This window comes from Chanos chanos, chromosome 5 (genome assembly GCF_902362185.1).
Source record: "Chanos chanos chromosome 5, fChaCha1.1, whole genome shotgun sequence".
Taxonomy (NCBI): Eukaryota; Metazoa; Chordata; class Actinopteri; order Gonorynchiformes; family Chanidae; genus Chanos; species Chanos chanos.
The window spans coordinates 42,616,524-42,637,671 of NC_044499.1; the positions used below are offsets into that span (position 1 = coordinate 42,616,524).

General features: G+C 39.8%; 1 protein-coding gene across 1 annotated transcript in view; it reads right to left on the reverse strand.

The window, feature by feature from the left end:
• Positions 1–21,148, reverse strand: part of pemt (phosphatidylethanolamine N-methyltransferase) — a 37,041-nt gene that overhangs the window by 2,168 nt on the left and 13,725 nt on the right. The window contains exons 3-5 of the mRNA XM_030775264.1: positions 18,026–18,141; positions 11,399–11,544; positions 8,434–8,545 (exon numbers count right to left, since the gene is read on the reverse strand). Coding sequence (XP_030631124.1) covers positions 8,434–8,545; positions 11,399–11,544; positions 18,026–18,141 — 374 coding nt within the window. The remainder of the gene's footprint in view (positions 1–8,433; positions 8,546–11,398; positions 11,545–18,025; positions 18,142–21,148) is intronic.

The window sequence follows — 21,148 nt, forward strand, 5'->3', positions numbered from 1 at the left end:
AAAAATCCATAATATTAAAAATGTTAGGAGGAAAAAACACTTTAAGCTGCGGTGTACTAATATCAATCAGACAATTTTATGGAGTAATTCTGGCAGTTTAAATCCCTTTTGTATCCGACAAGTGCTCTTATGAAGGGTGCGTGAACAGAAAACCAAGTGCTCACATGCAGATACTACATAACACCCTTGACCTGATTCCAGTGTTACTGTGCCACAAATAAGGCTTTTCAGGATATTTTTTTTCAGTTTTGCTCTGTTTTGTTTATAAAAGTGCAGATAAAAAAAAAATGAGGGAAAATAAGAAATGTACCATCACACAAACCGAGGACAATCATCATTTGATATGGCACAGCCTAAATTTAAATACAAGGACAGAATTACAGACGTGCCATAGTTATCCAACAAATTAGGATGAATTATCAAACACATGCTCAAATTCAATTCGAAACAGTCTGTTGAGAGGGACAGTTAAGTTCTAATTTTAATTAAGTTCAGTTGGTTTAGCGTATTCTAAATTCTAATCGTTTGACAGAACTCCATATTTTATCCTGCTGGTGGTTAAGAAATATGAAATGATTTAGACTGAGCTGTGGCCAAAGTGTTCTACATAATCACTTTATCATGAGACTATATTTCAGACAGCGTTTAGCCAGCACTGCCATAGAGAACAATGTATGAACGCACTACATCACAAAGCTTCGATCAAGTGCCATAAATTTAGCCACTGAACATCTCTACGGCTGGTGGTAGCTTTCCACGAAACATGACCTGAAATACAGCTGTAGACCGTTTTTAGAGTTTCGGTCCTATGTAATCTACCCGAAGCCACACGATAACAAAACACTAAACTGAAACACGGAAGTTCATTTGAAAAATCTGTTTAAATTTGTCAGTTACAGAGCATACAAACTGTATATGTCCACTAACACTGTCCAAAAAAGTTTCCCAAAACTTCCATTCTGATTCTTTCTTGAGGCAGTGGCCGAGGCGAGTTTAACTGGTTTGATCCTGCTTGACACTACAATTAGGATTTTAGAAGAAAAAGCAACCAAAGGCCACTGCGGAGAGACTGGCGGAGTTAGCAGAGGATTCAGTCACAGTGTGACTCAGTCTCTCAGACAGAATAACAGCATGTGTTGAGATGACTGGAATTCTGAGGTCTAATCAGTCAGCCATCCCCCGGGACTTAAACCAGAGACCCAGACAGATATAACATCTAAGATGATACCTACCCACAGACAGACATATACTACTGGTACAAGAGGCTGCCCCTGCAGAAATAAATGGGACATTAAACAGACTTTTACCACAGATCTCTTGTTTACAGTGAAGGTGTTTTCAAGGTGTTTTTCCCGGGGGATGGCTGACTGATTATTTCACATTATGAAGCAAGCATTTTGACTTCGATCCCCCCCAATTACCCCTTATCTTGTAAAGTCTCCATCTTGCACAGCAGTTGCCAATCAAAATGAAGGAGCCTAGCATATGCCTCTTGCACATGAATAATTGATATTTCCCCACTATGCAACACTTACACCGACTCTACTCACAAGAACATTACCACCCCATCAGCAGTGACAATTGCTGAGAGGGAAAAGGACAGATTATCTAAGCCATCTCACCCTCTCAAGGAACAGTGGGATACTAGGCACGGTACGGCTGGGAATTCGAACCGTGAGGTTGAGGTACAGGACACATCTCAGCACTGCTCTGTGAGGTACTTGCTCCACAAATATTTTGATTACTAGAGAGGATTATGATTCACTCTGGTGGTCTGTACGGATGTGTCTGTAGTCCTTACAGAGAAACTCTATCACTCACTGCTATGACATCTATTCTCTCCTCCCCCTTATTGGGTTATCTTTTTCAATTTTAGCCACAACATCATTATTAATTATACTTTTACCATTCCATACTTCTAATCAGAGACGTGGAGAGGAAGGAAAGAATTAAAGGGGCGGGGGGGGGGGGGGGGGGGGGTGAGTACCGGGGCAACATGAAGCGAGGTAAGATTGTACAGGTCAAGGTGACCATAACTCATCACAGAAAAACTTTCCTTCCATTGACCCCTCTTCCCTATTGTATCTCGATCTATCCACCTACCTATCTATCTCTCTAATGGTTTACTGAGCCCAGGTGCTCCAGTCTAGAGAGCACATCCATCATGTCCTTCCACTACAGTTCAGATAACGATTTTCTGCTAACTTTGTATGGTGCTGTATCAAATCAATAAAGAGCACTTAATGTTCCAAACATCAGAAGACCATCATAAGTATCTGCATTTACAAGTTTATCGAAGCAAAAGGGTGAATAGGTAAGCTTTTCATTAACAATATTACATGATTGTCCGATTATAAAAGTATTGAAAGAACAAGAATTTCTTTCATTGCTGAAATGAACTTCCTCAGTAGATCACACAGCAACTAGTTCCTTTTGAAGCGTCAAGGTAAGTGAGATCTAAAACTGAAACACATCCTTTATTCATCCATGCATTCATCATCATTCATTCATCATTCATATTTCAGACCACAGGACACAGAGTGAAAAGCACTTTTGGAGTGGCCCAAAGCAAAGTGTTTCATGTGATAAGACTATGACACATCAGAACTCTCATGCACATTAGAATGAATGCCCAACTGAACAAAATTCCATTTCATTTTGTTTAATCTGCAGAAAGACACCCTCTCTCTCCTAACAAATGCTACTATTTTGCTCAGCTGATATGAGCAACATTGTTGACAACAATTTGTGTGAATGTCTTCACAAGTGAAATGCAAAATTTCAAAGTCTGCTACAAATCAAGACCACTCAAATACACAACTCTATGAAAAACACTGCCCTCTTTGAAAACGCAAAATTCAGCACTGAATACAGATCCAAGGCACTCCAAAATTTGGCACGAAACCTTAATTTGCTGATATAAGGATGGAAAAACTCCCCCAGGGAAAAATATGTTCACTGAAATTTGCCAATGGTTATCAGAATGAGATGTATAACTTGATGTGTCAATTTACTTCATAACAGTTTTTGGGCTTATGTCTGACATACATGGACAGCACTAGCTGGTCACTATAACAACAGATGTTACCAGACAACAGGTGTTCATGACCCACTTTTGGCTTTGCTGGTGACAGCTACTACAGGTATGTGACAAAGCTAACTGAACAAATGAATGTTTTTCATCAAAGGTGTGTGGAATCCTTTTCTACCACCAACAAACTGCATTATGGTTTTGTATTTGACAGAAACTGAGTTAATCTGATCTGAGTTAGGAGAGGGCAGGATCAAATTTAAGATTTAAGCCATTATTCTTCTTTAGTTAAGAGACATTATCCAAAACAAGACTATAGATTCAACATTTCTTTCACATTGTTTTCCTCTTCTTATAGACTATTAATGCTAGTTTTGATCGTGTGAAAATGTAAGTCTAATAAGACACTAAAAATTAAACATGTTAAAGATAGACAGACACCATTATTCACTGATCCATCTTATTAGTTCCAGAGAAGACAAAGCCTGAACATTAAGACCCACCCTCCTAAAGAACATAGTACCAACCATAATCTAGAACAGCTTGTCCAGTTAATCAAGGCCCTCAGTAGAACATGAATATTAGAACCAGATGTGTTAGTTAGCAGTTTCCAGTAAAATTTGCAGCTGAATAAATTTCCTGGAGGTTGATCAGTCACCTTCTGCTCTGTATTATGTATCTAAAAGCAGCTGGTAAGATGGAGTGCAAAACAGTTAAACTGTCAGATATTCAATCTAGCTGTACAGCAAACTATAGACACTATTAGTAATACGTAAGTAATATTAATAAGTGACATTTGTCCTGCCTTTTTTTATTGCTGCTTTTGCTTGCTGCTGTCCTGTGAGGATACTGGGGGGTGATGTTTTTATCTTCAGCAAAGCAAGATTTTTGTTTGGATTCTATGGACTGAAGATCAAAATCATAATAATTTTATTACAAATCAGTTCATTATAAGAGTAATCCTCGGAATTCAAAAAAGCTCAGGGGCTCCTGCCTCCTCTGACAACAAATAATCATTTCCACGGCCGTTACATACAAGTGAAGGAGACATGGTAGAATGACCCCAAAACAATTCAGACGTGTTAATGCCCTTAAAATTTCAACCATTCTGTGAAGACATTCAAAGTGTTTCACTCAGTTTCCTGCTTCTTAAAACATAAATACGCACACACACACACACAGACACACAAACCGTGCCAACAAATGACTTTTTCAGATTTCCAGAGGAGAGTCAAACAGGAAGTAGGTTAATTGGATGCAGGTGTGGGGGTGGGAAGCAACACCCTCTATCTCATAACAGAATGGCAGGTGCTTGCTCTGTCAGCAGAAGGCCCATTTTGTTTTCAGAGCAGGACACTAAACCTCTGCCTTGTGGAAATAGCGAGATGAGTCAGATGGTTCTGTCTGATAGACCAAGAGGCCAGCTGGGCAGTGCTTATGCCAACACACACACACACACACACACACACGTTACCCTATATCTCCAAAATTCAAGTTTAGAGTTCAGATATATTTATCTTACGTTTCACGAAATTTATTTTGCCGTTTATCAGAATAAAGAAAAAAAAAAAAAAAACAGAAAACATAAGGATACATTTCAGACATATATTTACCAGAGTGAGAAAATGAGCATTAAAATAGGCCTTGCTTTTGTCTTGATTGTGAATGGTATCCGTTTTACCGAGCTAATACTAGCCATGTTAAAACATTTGCAAAATATCTTAAGAGCATCATCATCACTGCCACATGGCAAACTATTCATTGTTTTCATCTGCTAGACACATAAGTTTTACAAATGTGCCGAGAATTGATGGTTACTATGGGGATCACAGCACAGCCTATGCACAGCCATGTAAAAAACACCATGTCGCCAGCCATTTGGGAGATCTTTTCAAGTGACTGACTATCATCACAATATCAGGATCTCTCAGTATCTTTAAAATGACCAAATTAATGTTCAAAGAGTTAACATGGTAACAAAGAGGACCCATTGCATATTGACTGTGGGTGCTGTGAATAGCTATTGTATCAAACATACAGTGTGTGGGCTATACACCCCCTGATCTGTGTGAGTGTATATATGACATATTTGCTTAAGCCGTTGCCACAGGAAGTAGCAGAAAGTCTTTATAACACACTTTCCGCTATTCTGAAGCTTGGCTTCAGAGGAACAATGAGGCAGATCTTACCTTCATGTGTGGACAACATGTTATTCATGAGAAGAAGATTTCAGATTTTGGCAAAGAAGTTCTCCAATCAGTAAAATAGGTCAGATACTGCTTTTACCTTGCATTCATTTTGTTTTATTTATTTGTTTTTTATGTGTGTGAGTGTGCACGCATGAGACAAAGAGAGAGAGAGAGAGAGAGAGAGAGATGGAGAGAGAGAGAGAGAGAGAGAGAGAGAGAGAACCTAAGAAAGCAAGGGGAAGAAGCACATTATTAGAGTGGGAACATGATATGTGTGTGTGTGTGTGTGCTTGTGTGTGTGTGTCTGTGTGTCACATGAGTACAGGACCAACGTGTTGCTTAACACGTGGTTTAATGGGCATATTTTAATGTCCTTACTTAAAGTTGAGGATCTAATCCAAACTATTTACTAACTGAAACTTTTATGAGAACATAAAAGCATGCTGTGAGAGCCACCTCATTAAAAATCTTCTGCTTTGATGCCACTCACCTTCTGACAGAAAATGGTGTAGATAGCAATTCAGTAAAAAATATTAATGAGCAATGTTATGACCAGTGACAAGGGACAGCATGTCTGCATTGTCAAATCTGGGTCAGACAGTAGGTGAGGTAGAGCAAGAGAAGCGATGTTGAAAGTGCTGTTGTCACGGAGAGGTAATGTGTGCAGGTTTGTGTGTGTGTGTCCATGCTACATATGGAAGACATTGTTCCATATGGGACCTCCACACATGTGATCAGAGCATGTTAATGCATTTAATGACAGGAGAGTAGGTGGAAACCTTTCAGTTCTGACCTTAATGTGTGTGACCTTAATGAATCGTTTGCAGAGGGCCACAGAAAAGTATGAAAAAAGGTCTGAATGTCTATGCACGTGTGTGTGTATGTGTGTGTGTGTGTGTGTGTGTAAGAGGGAGAGGGACAGAAAAAGCTTGTGTAAGCTACAGAGCAGTTGAAGGGAAATGAGAAATAGGACAGAAGTAATTTCCATTTTGGGAAATTGAACATATTGTATAAAAAGTGCAGGGATGGGATGGATGAGTACTCATTTTGAAGCTGCAAAAAGAAGACAAATCGAGAAGGGAGATGAGTTTGCTTGTAATGATACTCAAACTCCTGAGTCAGGCTGCTCATCAAAATACAGTCAAAGTCATGAAAGCTGAATTATTCATGAGCCCTGAAGTGCCTCGTAATTATTCATGAACTCTGATCATGACTCCATAGAAAAATGTGTGCGATGTATGCTTCATATTACAATGGCAAGAAACACTGGAAAAACCAATTAATATACCCTGACGTAAAATAACTGAGAGTAATATCAGATTTTAGCATCAGCAAAGGTAATAATGAGTTAAAAAAAAAAAAAAACTACGAAAAAATTTTTCTCAGCATTTGAAACAGGCAAAAATAACATTCGTTCCTATTATTCACATGCTGAAAATATGACTTTACATCCTTTAAAATGTAAATCAGTTGTGTTATAGTATTGAAACCCTTATTCGGTAAAGACAATGTTATGCTTGTGATCTTGACAGAGGAGCTCTTTCATGACCCGTCATGTCCAGTGAGCATTATTTGTGATTGATTAGGAATCTTGATTGCGTCATATGAAAGCTGAGCACATGGCTGGCAGAGAAATCACGTGAAAAAGTTTGTGAGCACAGGCTGTATCATGTCAAAGGAAGAAAAATCCAGAAACAAAACGTACTGCTGCGACCTGCACGTGTCGAAACCTGATGTCCACTATACATACACACACACACACACACACACACACACACACACACACACACACACACACACACATACACAAACATACACACACACAGACTCACACACGCACAGACACACGCAGACACACAAGCGCACACACTCACACTCACGCGCAATATTTGCAAGCTGGAGGGTGACATGTGAACTTCTTTCTTCATGCATGGCCTCAAGACATATCTTTTATCCCTCATCTGTTGGGCACAAGTCAGTAGGTGATGGCTGAGGGTGGCCAGCCTGATTGATTTTAGGATGGGGGAATAAAGCATGATGTGAGAGAGAGAGAGAGAGAGAGAGTGAGAGAGAGTGAGAGAGCGAGAGAGAGAGGAAGAGAGAGAGAGAGAAGGAGGGAGACAGAGACAGAAAGAGAGGCAGTAAAGAGGTTAATAGTTTTGGAGACCATGGGCCACTTCCTCTAGCTGCTGCTGCCTAGCAACAGATCAAGCCAGTCACCAGTGGTTTGGTCTCTGTTGCCATAGAGACCACACACGCAAACACACAAACTTTTCACTTTTCTCTCAGGAGTCATATAAAAATCTTTTAGGAAGCTGTGTGTGTGTGCCAAATCTGGGTAACTATAAAAAAAACACCATTCTTTTTCTTTTATCTGTATTCCTACGTATGTGAAACTTCACATTATTGGTTAAAGCACAGTTATTTGTTTTTCAGACTGAAATACTGCTAGGTTACGTGCTTCCTCATTTTCACGATCATTGAACAAAAAGCGAATGTTGAGGGGAAATAAAAGCCACTTGCTTTCAAGCGTTTTAACTCCTCCTAGGGTCAATAAAACAGATTTGATCAAATGAGAGCCACTCTGATCATACGCTATATTTTTGGGAACAGAGCAGAGCCAGAAATAGGAGCAATATCCTCTGAGCCCACCTAAGCATCCATTACAGGTAATTATATCTGCTCTGTTACTGCTCCCATGTCTGGTCTGGTTCTCCAATCAAACCGAGGCATCCGAGAGGCGTCTAATCGATCATGGAAGCTGAGTAATGTGTACCCCGCCTGTGATGTGTGCTCTGGGACGTAATCGCTCCGTGCTGCTGAAAAGCAGGCTCCGGGCTGATTCCGCACACAGCGCTGCGATTAAAAATCGACAGTGTTATTTGGCATTTCGTCAGCTTCTCAATCATTATGGCCCCCCCCCGGCCCCAATATTGTTTCACCATCTAACATGCAGAAGTGATTTCAGTCTTGCTACTGCTTTTCAAAACCCCTTCAAAGACTTAATGGTTTAAGGGAAGAAAAGCGTTAAGGAAACAGCCTCATGTCACAATGAGTGAACACCCTCTCTTATCCCGGTCTGTTATAGTCTCCTCTAACTTATTTTCTCTCCACTACCTATCACTCTATCCATCAACCTGCTACTATGTCTAATTATACAAATACTGAATCATTCCTAATCTTTAAAACACGTCCTCACACACACACACTTACATTATTGCCAATCCCAGGTAGTTGGCTGTGCTACCCCAGTACATGGGATTGTCCATCACGCTGAAAGGGAAACCAGTCACTTTCTGCTCCATCAGGATTCCAAAGTAGTCACCTAAAAGACAAAACCCCAGAGCTGTTTAAAATCAGACATATAACTTCAGTGGTCTGCTCCTCCCGCCTGCAGCTCTCGTGCTCAATAAACTCACCCATTTCAAGGTATTTACATCATACTCTACACCATTTGTAAAACTCAGTTGTTTGCCTCATATGTTCCTTAATTTCAACTCCATTGTATTTTTTTTTAACTCCTGTTCTAGTCATCTTGGAAAAAGGTTGACTCACCTGACTAACAAAACCAGGTGGAGAAAAAAAAGGAGAAATTCTGGGGCAAGACTGGAAGTGGAGCAGTTTTCACACGGGCTACGTAACCAGTTCCTGTCTTGACTTCATTCTCAACGCCTATCTTTCCCATTTGAGTAGCCCTTCCCACCTCTGACCCAGTTTAGGACAAAGGTCCGTCCGAAACACGCACCTGGGGCGATGAAGAGAGCTTTTCAGGCTCACACCCAGTGGTAATGCTTTGATGTATTCGTTGTTTTTTTTTGGAGTGGATGTGTGAATTAGTTCAGGTTATATAACCTGCAAATTCTGGAGCTCCACTGCTCTAGAGGTGGCAGAGGTGGAAAGCACTTATATAAACAAAATAAATGATTCTGTTCCATTGAATAACAAAACGGCTTAAGTCAAGCACCAAAAAGCAATGCCAGCCTCCTCTTTTTTTTTTTTTTCTTTAGACAGTTTTATCTTGAACAATGAACAATGCAACTCAAATAACATTTACGTCACAACACCTGGAGAGATTTCATTTTTGAAGGTGGGTTTTGTTGAGGGTTTATGTACTTTTATTCGAAGGACGGTTACATTTTACATTTATTTTATTCAATTCTATATTTATTTTTTCTAACAGTGTGTACCCTTAAATGACCATTTCCTCTGACTTATAACCACTACCTACCTGTGAATATAGACTTAAAGGTACAAGACAGGCTGTCTTTACCCTGTGGGGACCTAAAAAGTATGTGTGTGTATGTGTGTATATATATGTTATTCAAGGCTATATCTGTCTCCCTCTGTACACTTCCCCATGTACTGACAGATTTATAGCAATGGGTTACTGGCCCTGGGTTCACCTCCCGGCCATCCCAGGTCCTTTCTGTGTGGAGTTTGCATGTTCTCCCGTGTTTGCATGGGTTTCCTCCGGGTGCTCCGGTTTCCTCCCACCATCAAAGACATGTATGCCAGGATTAATACTACTGTCAGTGACCTTGACCGAGGCACTGGCAAAAAGACCTGGAGTTGGTTCCCGGGTGCCTGGGGCTGCTCACCGCTCCTAGCTCCCAGTGTGTGTGTGTGTGTGTGTGTGTGTGTGTGTGTGTACTCACTGCTCTAGTGTGCATGTGCTCACTGGGTTATAGGATGGGTTAAATGCAGTGGCTGCATTCCACTGCTCACTGTGTGTGTGATCAATAAAGTATTTCTTTTTCTTCTTCTTCTTCTTCTTCTTCTTCTTCTTCTCCTTCTAATCTAGCTGAATATTCAGGATAGTTCTGGAGTTGTCCTTAACTAGGGGGAAAATATTTGTGTGGCGCATTCCATCATTCTTCTACATGTGACAGGTAAACAGTGTTGATAGTTTTACTAGCAAAGGTTTTATCGATCAGGGAGAGCAGGTTTTTCAAAGTAAAATACATTATATCATGCCGAGATGATGCAGTATATCACCAGTTCATAAAAGACAAAAATATGTGATGACTTCTGTGGAAGTCAGTGACAGCTGCACCTCCTTTGATATATTATGCTACTCATTACCGCTACATCATAAATACATTAATTTATTACCACTAACCGTAAAAAGGTTTGGCCTGGTATGTTGTCAAGTGTGAAAACAGCCATAAAACTGAAGTTTAATTTAAATTCTTCTCTAACCCTGTGAATTCACTGGGCTTCTCTGTCTTTATCGGTGCTCATTATTCAAGCAACATGAGAGTTAAACGATGTCCGCACCTCCCAAGAGTCTGACTGAAACGGCTGTGATTAAATAATGAGCATAAGTGGTTCCATAAGATATAAATATACTCTAATATGCGACGGGGAAAAGATTCTAACAAACATACCGCGTAATGAGAGCGTGTGTGGTTAAAGACACACCTGCCAGTTTTTTGTTTTTTTTTTCAATGCAGTACTGTAATAGCACTCTTTTATCCTGTGCGCTTCACTGGGTCTTAATAGAAATGCTTTCATTCTGTGATTGGGCCAGAAGTGAATCGCTGAAAGACTATTAAGTGTTATTCATGAACTGACTGACTATACTATAGTGTATACATCCATTTATGGGCTCAGGAATTTATTTAAATGTAATGTCATTATGAAGGTTCTGAAGCTCCATGTTCATTTTAAATTGTTTGTCCTTCAGAGAGTGCTGGAGTGACCTAATTCTTAACCTTTCTTTTCAGTTAGCAGGTACAAGTGCTGCCTTGGAGACCAGACAAAAGCTCTGAAACACTGCTGGTCAAATCTGGGCCAGTCAGTCAGGGGCAGATGCTCCTCCTGAGCAGACAAGCTTTTCAGTGGGATGAGAGAGACTCAAGTGGTAGGTTTAAATAAATTATTTAACAGTTTGGCCATGCCTAACCAGCAGAAGGTGCAACCTTTCAAGCATGGTTCAACTGAGCAATGCAACTGACATTTCACGGTTCACACATCATCATACTAGCTTTTTAAGTCTTAGAGAATATGAAAGAGAGGTTTGACATATACGTATTACAGGGAAAGGAGAAAATATTTAGCCTAATTAAAAAAAAAAAAAAATTTAAATATAAAATAAAAAATTGCATTTCTTCAGCTTTGAATGAATGAATAAATGAATGGATGAATAAATGAATGGATGCTGTTCAAAAATACCCACCCAAAAAAGTGCCGGTGAAGCCGAGAGCCAAGAAGCTGCTAATAACGAAGAGAGACCCCACTGCCATGAAAGCAGCCCCTGTGTAAAACAGCTGAGTGTTATCCATCACTTCCCATCGCGGCTGAGCTTTCATTGCTACGGTGATACTGAGGAGAGGAGAGGAGAGGAGGAGAGAGGAGATGAGAGGAGAGGAAAGGAGAGAAGAGGAGAGGAGAGAAGAGATTTAGAATTTCATGCTTGGATTCAAATACAGTATTAAATCTCAAAATGCAATATTCCAATATTCAGTTTCAAAAAGCATTGGTGTATATAACAGCCTGTAGCTCTAACTCAAGCTGACAGTAACATCTGCTTAGAGAAGGTGTCCAAAGATAGCGCCTAACAAGGAGAACTGGCCGATGATGGCCTCAAGATCCTGCCAATTATAGAATCAGATTATGTCACTTCATATAAATTTACAAATTTCCTGCATCAAATGAATATGCTAGCTATTGCATTCAGATGGATCCCAGTCCATTTAGGAGGGTTTAAAAATGGAGAGGAAGCTTGTCGGTTGAGAACGCAGTATTAAAATAGGCCAAAAGTGTAGCTGCTCTGTTTTACATAGCAACATAAAAGATTTTCCCTGGCATGAGATGATTAGATATTCTGCATTGTATGACCACAGGAAAGTAGGTCAAAGTGATGGCAAATTATGTTAATCTCAAAGTGCATGTCACAGAGTCCAACTGGGCAAAGTGTGAGAGACTGAAAGCAAGCAAGACGCTCCATGTTCAGTCCAGATCACTAATCTTCATACTCTGTCAGAGGTCAGAACAGATAAAATAGAAAAGAAATATGATATTAACTGTGTACAGTGAAAACCAGAGTCTGTCACAAGCTTGTCTTATTTAGAGGTGAAACCAATAATAATAATAAATTATGATATTTTCAGGAAACAAATGTTTTTCTGAGTATAAACATCTAAACAAACTGCAAACTGAACGAATGATAACAATGACAGTGACAGAATGATACATGACTAGGTGTGAGGATTATCCCATTTTCTGTTATAAAGACTTTAATCCCTGTACTCAGAATCATATTAGGAGAAAGAAAGATAAGCTGATAAATAGATATTTCTGACTAAAAAAAAAAAAAAAAAAAAACGATTTCAGAGTGGTGAATCCCACTGGGATGGTTTTCTGCACATGAATACATCCTAGTTCACTCTGGGGATTGCTCACGGTCATTTTCGTGTAGAAACCATTCTCCAGACTCTACAGAAGCTTCCTGACTGTACACATACCCTGCTGAGCAGACAAAGAACAAACATGACTGGAAGTGTAAAGTACCAGGACACCTGTGCAGCACTATAAAGACAGCTAAGGAGTTACATCCTCCTTAAAGCTTATTTCATTTCATTCACATCCTGAACATTTTCTCAGACACAAGCTCCCACTGGGACACAGGTACAAATTCAGACACGTACATATGCAAGCTCCGTAAAACTTCGACGATATTCCTCGGGCAAATTAAAACAAAAAAAAAAAACAAGTTCACACACAACGGTGGGGCCCACGGCAGTAATTTAGTCAATGTGGGCTAATTTTCAGCCACAGACACTTTCTTTCAAAGACTGTAAGAGACAAAACTACCCCACGAGCAAATGCTGAAAACATGTTGCTAAGGGTAACTTCATCTTGTACTCTTGTCCTTCTGAAAGCTGCCTCGGTTGGTAGCCTCGGGCAGGTTGAAGAATTGAAGAAAGATGGGAAGCATTTAGAAAGGGAAGGAGATGGAAGAGGAGAGTGAAGGTCAGAGTAACTGCGAAGCAACACTCAGAACCATGGCAATAGGAGCAGCGCTATTAAGTCCTGTAAAGGGGCCTTCTAAGAAGGCTGACTCAAGCCACAGACAAAAACGTGTTAAAATCTCAATTGACAACTTGACAGCAGAGAGAGTCCTTAAAGACAAAGACTGAGAGAAAGGTGATAAACAACTCCTATTGACAGAGAGGATAGTAAACACCCGAGGGACCATTTGGACAGATTGCTCAGTGACTTAAACAAAGCCCAGAAGAAAAAGAAACACTCAGCCACACTTCGCTAACACAAGTCCTAATCTTAGTAGAAAATCAGCTAGTGCCAAACAACACTTATTGGTAACCAGTCGACCATAAAGCATCCGCCAGCAAGCAATTAGCACACGTTTGGTTGCATACACCTATATCCAACGAGTCATGAACATCACATTAGACTTGAAAACGAATAGCTCCTCTATATTCAGAAGCGCAGCAACTCCTAATGATGTTCACGTCACACAACATGTAGGTGTCTGCATAAGGGTGACACTCGACACCAAACTGCCGAGAAACTGAGAGACTAATGGTCTTAAGTGCTTAAGGTTCACCCCTCGATCGTGACGTACCTCACCTAAAATCTGAGAAACCAGGGAAGAAGGAGGGGAGGGCACACTGCTGCTGCCAACAGTGACTGCATTGTGTAAAAGGCAAAGAGTGTGTGTGTGTGTGGGGGGGGGGGCAACCCAGAATGATAACCCGGAATGAGAACCTTTCATTTAAAATCCTTTACATCCATCACCTAGTTCATCTATCACAAAAACCCAAGAAATGCAACCCAGAACGACAACCTTTCTTTTAAAATCTTATGATATTAAACCATATGATTATGCTTTAGGACGAAAATCCTTACACACAAGAGGTACAAGAGGATTGTTTGTTCTTTGAATGATGCACATGTAATCAGTTTTAGGAAGACAAGCCAAGCAGAGATCTTTAGTTTGGAAACAGTTTATCTGTTACTGCACAAACTTTGCAGGCCAGTGAAAAAAGGTCACATTAAACTTGAGAGAGATACAGTCTATGCAGTTTCTCTCTGTCAATATGGACTTATCAGAAGCATACCAAATATAAACAAAAACAGAAAATGACTGTGGTAAAAATCCTGATAGTTTTACGGGTATCGCTACAGGTTTTCCCAGAGGCACCGTTTACTAAGATAATAACTTCAACAAGAGTGTAAGCAGAGCACAACCCCCCCCCCCAAAAAAAAGCTGTAGGACTAAATCCTCAGTATTACACTATTAGGCCTGAAATACACTGAATACAAATCATTCTCCTGAACACTTAGCCTACTCATCCAAACACACATAGCACCTGAGTACACAAAGAGACATAATGTAATATTAATTTGGACCACAGGTGTTTCACTGGATGTGAGAGGGAGAACTATTCGTAAATAAGTTAAAGGTCAGAGAATAAATATGGGTTACATCGCCGTGCAAACACATGCACGCACACAGACCAGGGTAGGAAATTTGACCTACTTTTGCTGTTGCCACACCATGGCTAATTCACTCTCGCCAAAATCAAGTACTTTAAAAAAAAAACAAAAAAAAAACGAACATTTGTTCAAGGGTTTACAGTCTCCCAACCATTTCATAAAGAAAAACAGAAGCGTCCATGTGCTATAGATGATCATTCTGAGGAACATCTGACAAACAAACGCATTAGAACAATGTACAAAAAAAAAAAAAGAAAGTCAGAGAAAAGGGGAGAAAGCCAACATCTAAAAATAAAAATCTCTTCATGGCATCTACTTACCTAACTAATATCTGGAATAATACTGAATCAGAGCACAGATGTGTGGTAAAATTAATACCTACGTAACTGCCTTATATCCCTGCCACTTTCAGTTTTTCTTGACCCATATTTCAATCTAATGACTCAAATACAATGGAACACAACATGGTCGTCTTCCAGAATATGTGTTCCCTGTATTGCATAAATCAGGACATCTACTGAGTTCAGTTCAAACTGTTGGGTTAACCCACTCTTTAGTTATTAATGCAAGTGAACCTTCTATAACTGCTTTAGTGATCATGTTTACTTGTTTATGGTTGTTTCCATGTGCCTAATAAAAAGTCAACTAATCTAGAGGAAAAGCAAAATGATAGGAACCCATCATGTCATTAAAAAGCAAACAAAACTTCTTTTTTTTTTTTACTTAAAACAAAAGCTAAGCCTAAGTATGCCCAAAAGAGAATACCAACACAGACAATGCCTTTGTTTAACTGTCAAAAGAGTTTAAAAGCCTCTAACTCCTCAGAGACGCGGTGCTATGAATAGACTCGATCCAGTCTCTTTTAATACCTCATTAAAGCCCTGTTCTGAGTTTGAGAGGCAACAAACCCACATTCCCATACAGTCTACTGAGACACATGCATGCAGAAAGACATTATTCATACAGTGATTAATCATAAGATAATTAGAAAAGGGATCTGTGTGCATGCTGTCTCAATTAGCATTCACTCAGTTCCATTGTTAAAGGCTCCCTGTGAGCCTTCCTGCAGTTACTGGCTTGGTCTGCAACGGGGGGCAACCATTACAGCTGTCCATCACCGTGCTGTGACGTATATTAAACAGCCTTTTGTCTGACTGATATATGTATTTCTGAGTATATCTGGAATTGGGCATATTCTGTCAATGACGTCAAGAAAGGATTTGATTGTCAAGTATTCTTTATGAGCTTGTGTCTGATATAAAATGTGTTTGTGCATATCAACAGCTTCATGGAATTTAAATGAAATATTATGCATAAAATGTCTGCATGTGAAAAACACCAGCACATATGTACATAGCTTTATGCTCAAATGTCAGGGTGAAATCTGTATGTGTGTGTGTGTGTGTGTGTGTGTGTGTGTGTAGAAACCGAGATGCTAATTCAGTCTGTTGTTAAATTTGAACAGAAGCTTCTATTTTTTTTTTTTTTTCAATTGTCGAGTTACATCACCTCCAAACCAGACAACATACAGGTGACTGTCACTTCAGAACTGGAGGACATCAAACAGGAAGGAGAAATAAAATTACCACAAAATATAAGGTTCTGCTTCTTGTCAGTCACTCTTTTTCGTAATTACATACATTTTCTCTTCAGTTCCCCTCTCACTGTTCCTCTCCCATCTGAAGTGACTCTGGATGATAAATAGGTGTAAAAGAATTCACTTTCATAACTGAAGAAAAGGTTACACCATTTAGTTAGGGATGGTTTTTGCCCTGGAAAATTTTAACTGTTGAACATTACATCATGAAACATTAGTTAGTAGCATACTGACCGAGTCCAAATTCACTCATTTCAAACCTTTTCACTCCGACAAATGGCCGGGTAGTTGGAGGGGGAGAAAAAGACAGCAGAAATGAGAATACTCGAAATCTATGGTAGAGAATATGTAAATTAGGTTTGCTGTCTGAACAGAGATCCAGGATCCAGATCCAAAAGCATCACTGTGTAAGCATGAGAATCAGGGCAAGTTCCTCGCCTGGATACTTCCATTGGTTCTCGGATGACCTTTGACATACTCCGGTTCACAGCCAGAAAATAACAGATCCTAAAAGCTCGAGTGGATCTAAGACAGGAAGACAATGACTCAAATACATCACGCATCATCAGAAAGCATGAAAGGGTTACTGTCTTGAATGCTGTTGTATGAGTATAGCGTGGAAGTATTCAGAAGAAAAGTACAGTGAATTTTCAATATTTTCTAACCCGTTTTAAAAAAAAAAAACACACGTAAAGACCACAAACTGTCTAACTTTTAACCCTCTAGATATACTGTAGTGCTAAGAGATATAAGTCCGGGAAAACAGGACGATAACTAGCACTTACTGTAATTGACGCAATGAGGCCATAATAACAGTGTGGTTTAGAATAGCACAGACTTCACGTTGGTTACTCTTAAGCTTTTTGACAGCCACTCCACTGCCATTTAGCAAAATGTACGTGTCAATCTGAAAACACATCAGGTTCTTTCAACCAACGGTAAGGAAGATGACATCTCTAACATCCATGAAGAACACAGTTTTTAGTACAAGCTAGTAACACTGGCTGATTGCCTGATGTCTATTGGGTTACAGTCAAAGACAAGCAACGTTAATATGTACTTTGAACTTACCACTGGAAAGAATCAAAAAGATCAAATGAGGAATGAAAACTAAAATTGACTAAAAATGTTCATATACCATCAAGGGGTGTTTGTTAAACCTCGGGGATCTGATGTAGTCATACACAATCCTTGGCTAATGGTCTATCACTATCACTACGACTGGGAAGCCAGAAAATTATGTGCTTCCAAACACGTTCTAAAATGCACCCCTGACCAGTGAACAGCGCATGCCGGTGCATGTGATACACAGGAAGACTGCTCATCCTTCTACAAAGCAGGAAATATAGCACATCTTCACTGTAAGTTAAAGGTTTTATGTTGTTTTTTTATTATCATTTTTAACAACAACAGCAGCAAACACATGCCTGACTCTGAGCTGTCACATGTGGGGTCTATGACACCAGTAGCAGCAAACACAACACAGAGCCTGAGGCTGCCATGGCAACCCAGACATATGCTCTAAATGAAATGGCAGGAGGAGAGAAGAGAGGAGGGAGAGACGGCTGAATCACACAGTAGGAGAACAGGTCTAAACTTCACGGAGATAAGCTCAAAAAGAGAAGCTAAAAAGGGCTAAAATGTATGCTTCACTTCAGCTCACGTAAGTCAATTTATCAGTCAGACCACTGAACATTTGAACGCGGTTTTGAAAGTGTCGCGCAGATGAATATAAGAGCGTCTGACCTGTGACTGCGGTAGATGTTGAGAAGGATGATGAGGAAACCAAGGGAGTAGCAAGCCACGTATGGACCCCCAAAGAGCCGCGTCAGACCCCGTGTCCTGTGCTCCCATCTAGCCACCTGTAATGCAAACACAGGTACCATTTGGGTGAAATTATCTCTGTCTAGACATTCTCTTCAAACAAGCCTTGAATACCATTTAAATGTGCAGGACACACAGACTGTGAAAAGTGAAAAGCATATTTAACAGAATTCCTTAAAGGATATAAGAATTCTCTTGAACAGGGTAACAAAAAAATCTACCTGCAACAATGACAAAATCGAATCCGTTTGCCATAGATGCGGAATGTGATCTCCAAACAGAAACAAACCCTGCTGTACCAGGTTCTAGCAAGCTCAGTTAAAAAGGCTGCAGAAAACTGTACGAACCTGAAGTAAACAAACAATTACGTGACTTTCCTTGAAATTGTAAAAGAACACTGCTTCAAAGTGCAAATTCTTGACCATGTCTACTTTTCACATTTCTCCTTTTCTGATGTATTTGCTTACAATTTCAAGTAATCATTATAACTTGATGTTGCACAACATATGTGCAATGTTTTCTATAATACTGAGCAAAGATGACTTAAAGTCAAGTCTGGTACTTTAATGTGCTAAATATTTTGTAATTCATGCAATCTTTGTATTTTGTACTGGGACATAAAACCTCTTTTGGATGTGGAATTTCACAGAAATTCATTACATTTAATACTGCGTCCGGAAATTCCGACTCAGTTCCGAGAAGTTCAATTCAAATTGCAAGACCCCGGATTTGTACTGGCCATCAAGTGTCATTTCAATTCAAACTGACAGTCATCTCTTTCCAGTCTTTCCGTGAACTGATCATGAACTCCAAGATATAAAGCCATCAGCTAAATACTCCCCCACCTCTCTAATGGCCACATGTTTGACTGATGAGCTGTATAATTAAAGCCCACTGATGCACTTGAGTTGTGGACCTGCTTCACCCCGTATAACCCTGTATCAGCACCACGTTATGTCAAATCAAGCAGAGCAATTAAGGCATTACAGAATGAATCAGCTCTACATGCTTGTTAAAGAGGCACTGAACAACCCAAAAACCCAGTTAGACAGAAAGAAATGTCACCAGAAAAACCTAAGCGGCATTCAAACGACAGCCCTGCCCTCTGTGGCTCTGGTCTCCGTGGAAGGGTAGTATTAACACAGCTGGACAATCAGAAGATTGAGCTGCTAGACCATTATGTTAGACAGAGGGGAGAAGCAAAGAAAAGATGGAAGAATCGAAGGAGAGTTGGGTAACGTGTAAAAAAGGCAAGATTTTAGGGCACTGCAAGTCCTTGCCATTGATATTTAAAAGTGCAACTGAGTTGGTCTGATTTTTACATCTTTATGTGTTTTACTCACAGTTCTGAAAAAGAAATGTTTGAATTATGTCTTTTTTCTCTTGTGATCATTTCCATAGGATTTTTTTTAGTCTTGCTTTGCTGATTAGCTGGCTGGTGTTTTGACCTTTAACAAAGCCTGAAGTATCAAAGTGATGCACTCTGAATTTCAGCCCATTCATCAAACATTAGCCAAATGTTTCATTTCAACAGGTCAACAAAAATGAGTTTTGATATACGAGATACTAAGCGATTACAATAACCTGAAGACTGCAGAATGACAAATGGTTTTCTTGGTCGATAATTCAGTTAGAGACATGTATTGTATATCTACTCCAGTAAAATTCACATGGTCTTTTCATGGACTGAGTCTCATGTCTGACAGGTATCAGGAGCCTATCAGGCTTAGTAATGTAAAAGCTATTCAGGTGAAAAAGTGATATACCGTACAAAAAAAGAGGAAATGTTATTTAACTTTTTTTTTTTTTTTTTTGTTAATTCATACGAGTGTTCAATCCTTCAAGAACAGTTGTGTAACTTCTCCTCACCCACCTAATCACCATGGTTATTGGTAAACCACAGAAAGCTCAAGCCAACTGCAATCAAGTCATTTTGTTGTTATTCAATTCCATTTACTAATCGCCTCTGCTTTTGGCTTGTTGATGCAGTGTACTAAATACCTAATGTGAGCATCTGCACTCAGTGTCCTAAATATGGAAATCACTGCCACTCCAGAAAAACAATGGGCATAATGAAATAAAGGCCCATTACAATTAAAATCGAATACATTTGAACTCACCTTGTTCTTTGTGTGCGCTCTGCGTGTGTGTGTGTGTGTGTGTGTGTGTGTGTGTTTGTGTGTATGTGCGTTTGTGTTTGTGTGTGTGCGCGCGCATGTGTGTGTGTGTCTGTGTGAGTGTGTGTGCATGCGCGTGTGTGCGTTGTCATGGCAGGTGTCGCTCAGGGCTGATAATTGTAGGATTAATGCATGCCGGCGCTCTGAGGGCCTCTGAGGAGGAAGCACAGAGAACAGAACATGCAGAGATCGCATGCGAAACACGCTTTAGATGCCCTCAATCTGGCACCAGTGCTTACCCTTAACTCCCTCTGTCTCTCAACCTTTGTTTAGCCTTGAACTTGGCCATTGTTTTTCGAAAGTTCAACCTGCATATTCACATAAAGTTACCTTAACCTCAGTGCCCAGGTAAACCTTTCTTCAACTTTCCATACACGTCTTCATTTCAGTGTCACTATTATTATACAACACTACGCAACGCACGCATTTATCTTGAAAAAAGGAAATCGACTTTTCTTCACACAAAGAGACATGCACAGCAGACTGATGTATAAAAGACATTCATGCAATCAAAACTGAATCGACGTAACCCCGTTCAAAGCAGCAGAAAGAAATATGAAGAATGTAAATTCACAAGCTAAGAAGTAAACTGCAAACTTCTACCATTTAACATTAGCCCACTGACCTATTAAATATCTTGAAGTGAACAGACTCTTTTCCACATAAGAAATCATGGAAAAAACACGAACAAGTATTGCTTTAGAAAATATTCTGCCCAAAAATGTTTTGCGAAGATCCCCCTACCCCTTTTCTCCGCCCAACCGAAAAAAAAACGTGAACAAACCAAAAACACAAAACTATGGTGATAGATACTCTCAATACATAATGAATATCCTCTCGCAATCGCTTTATGTATGTAAACACACAG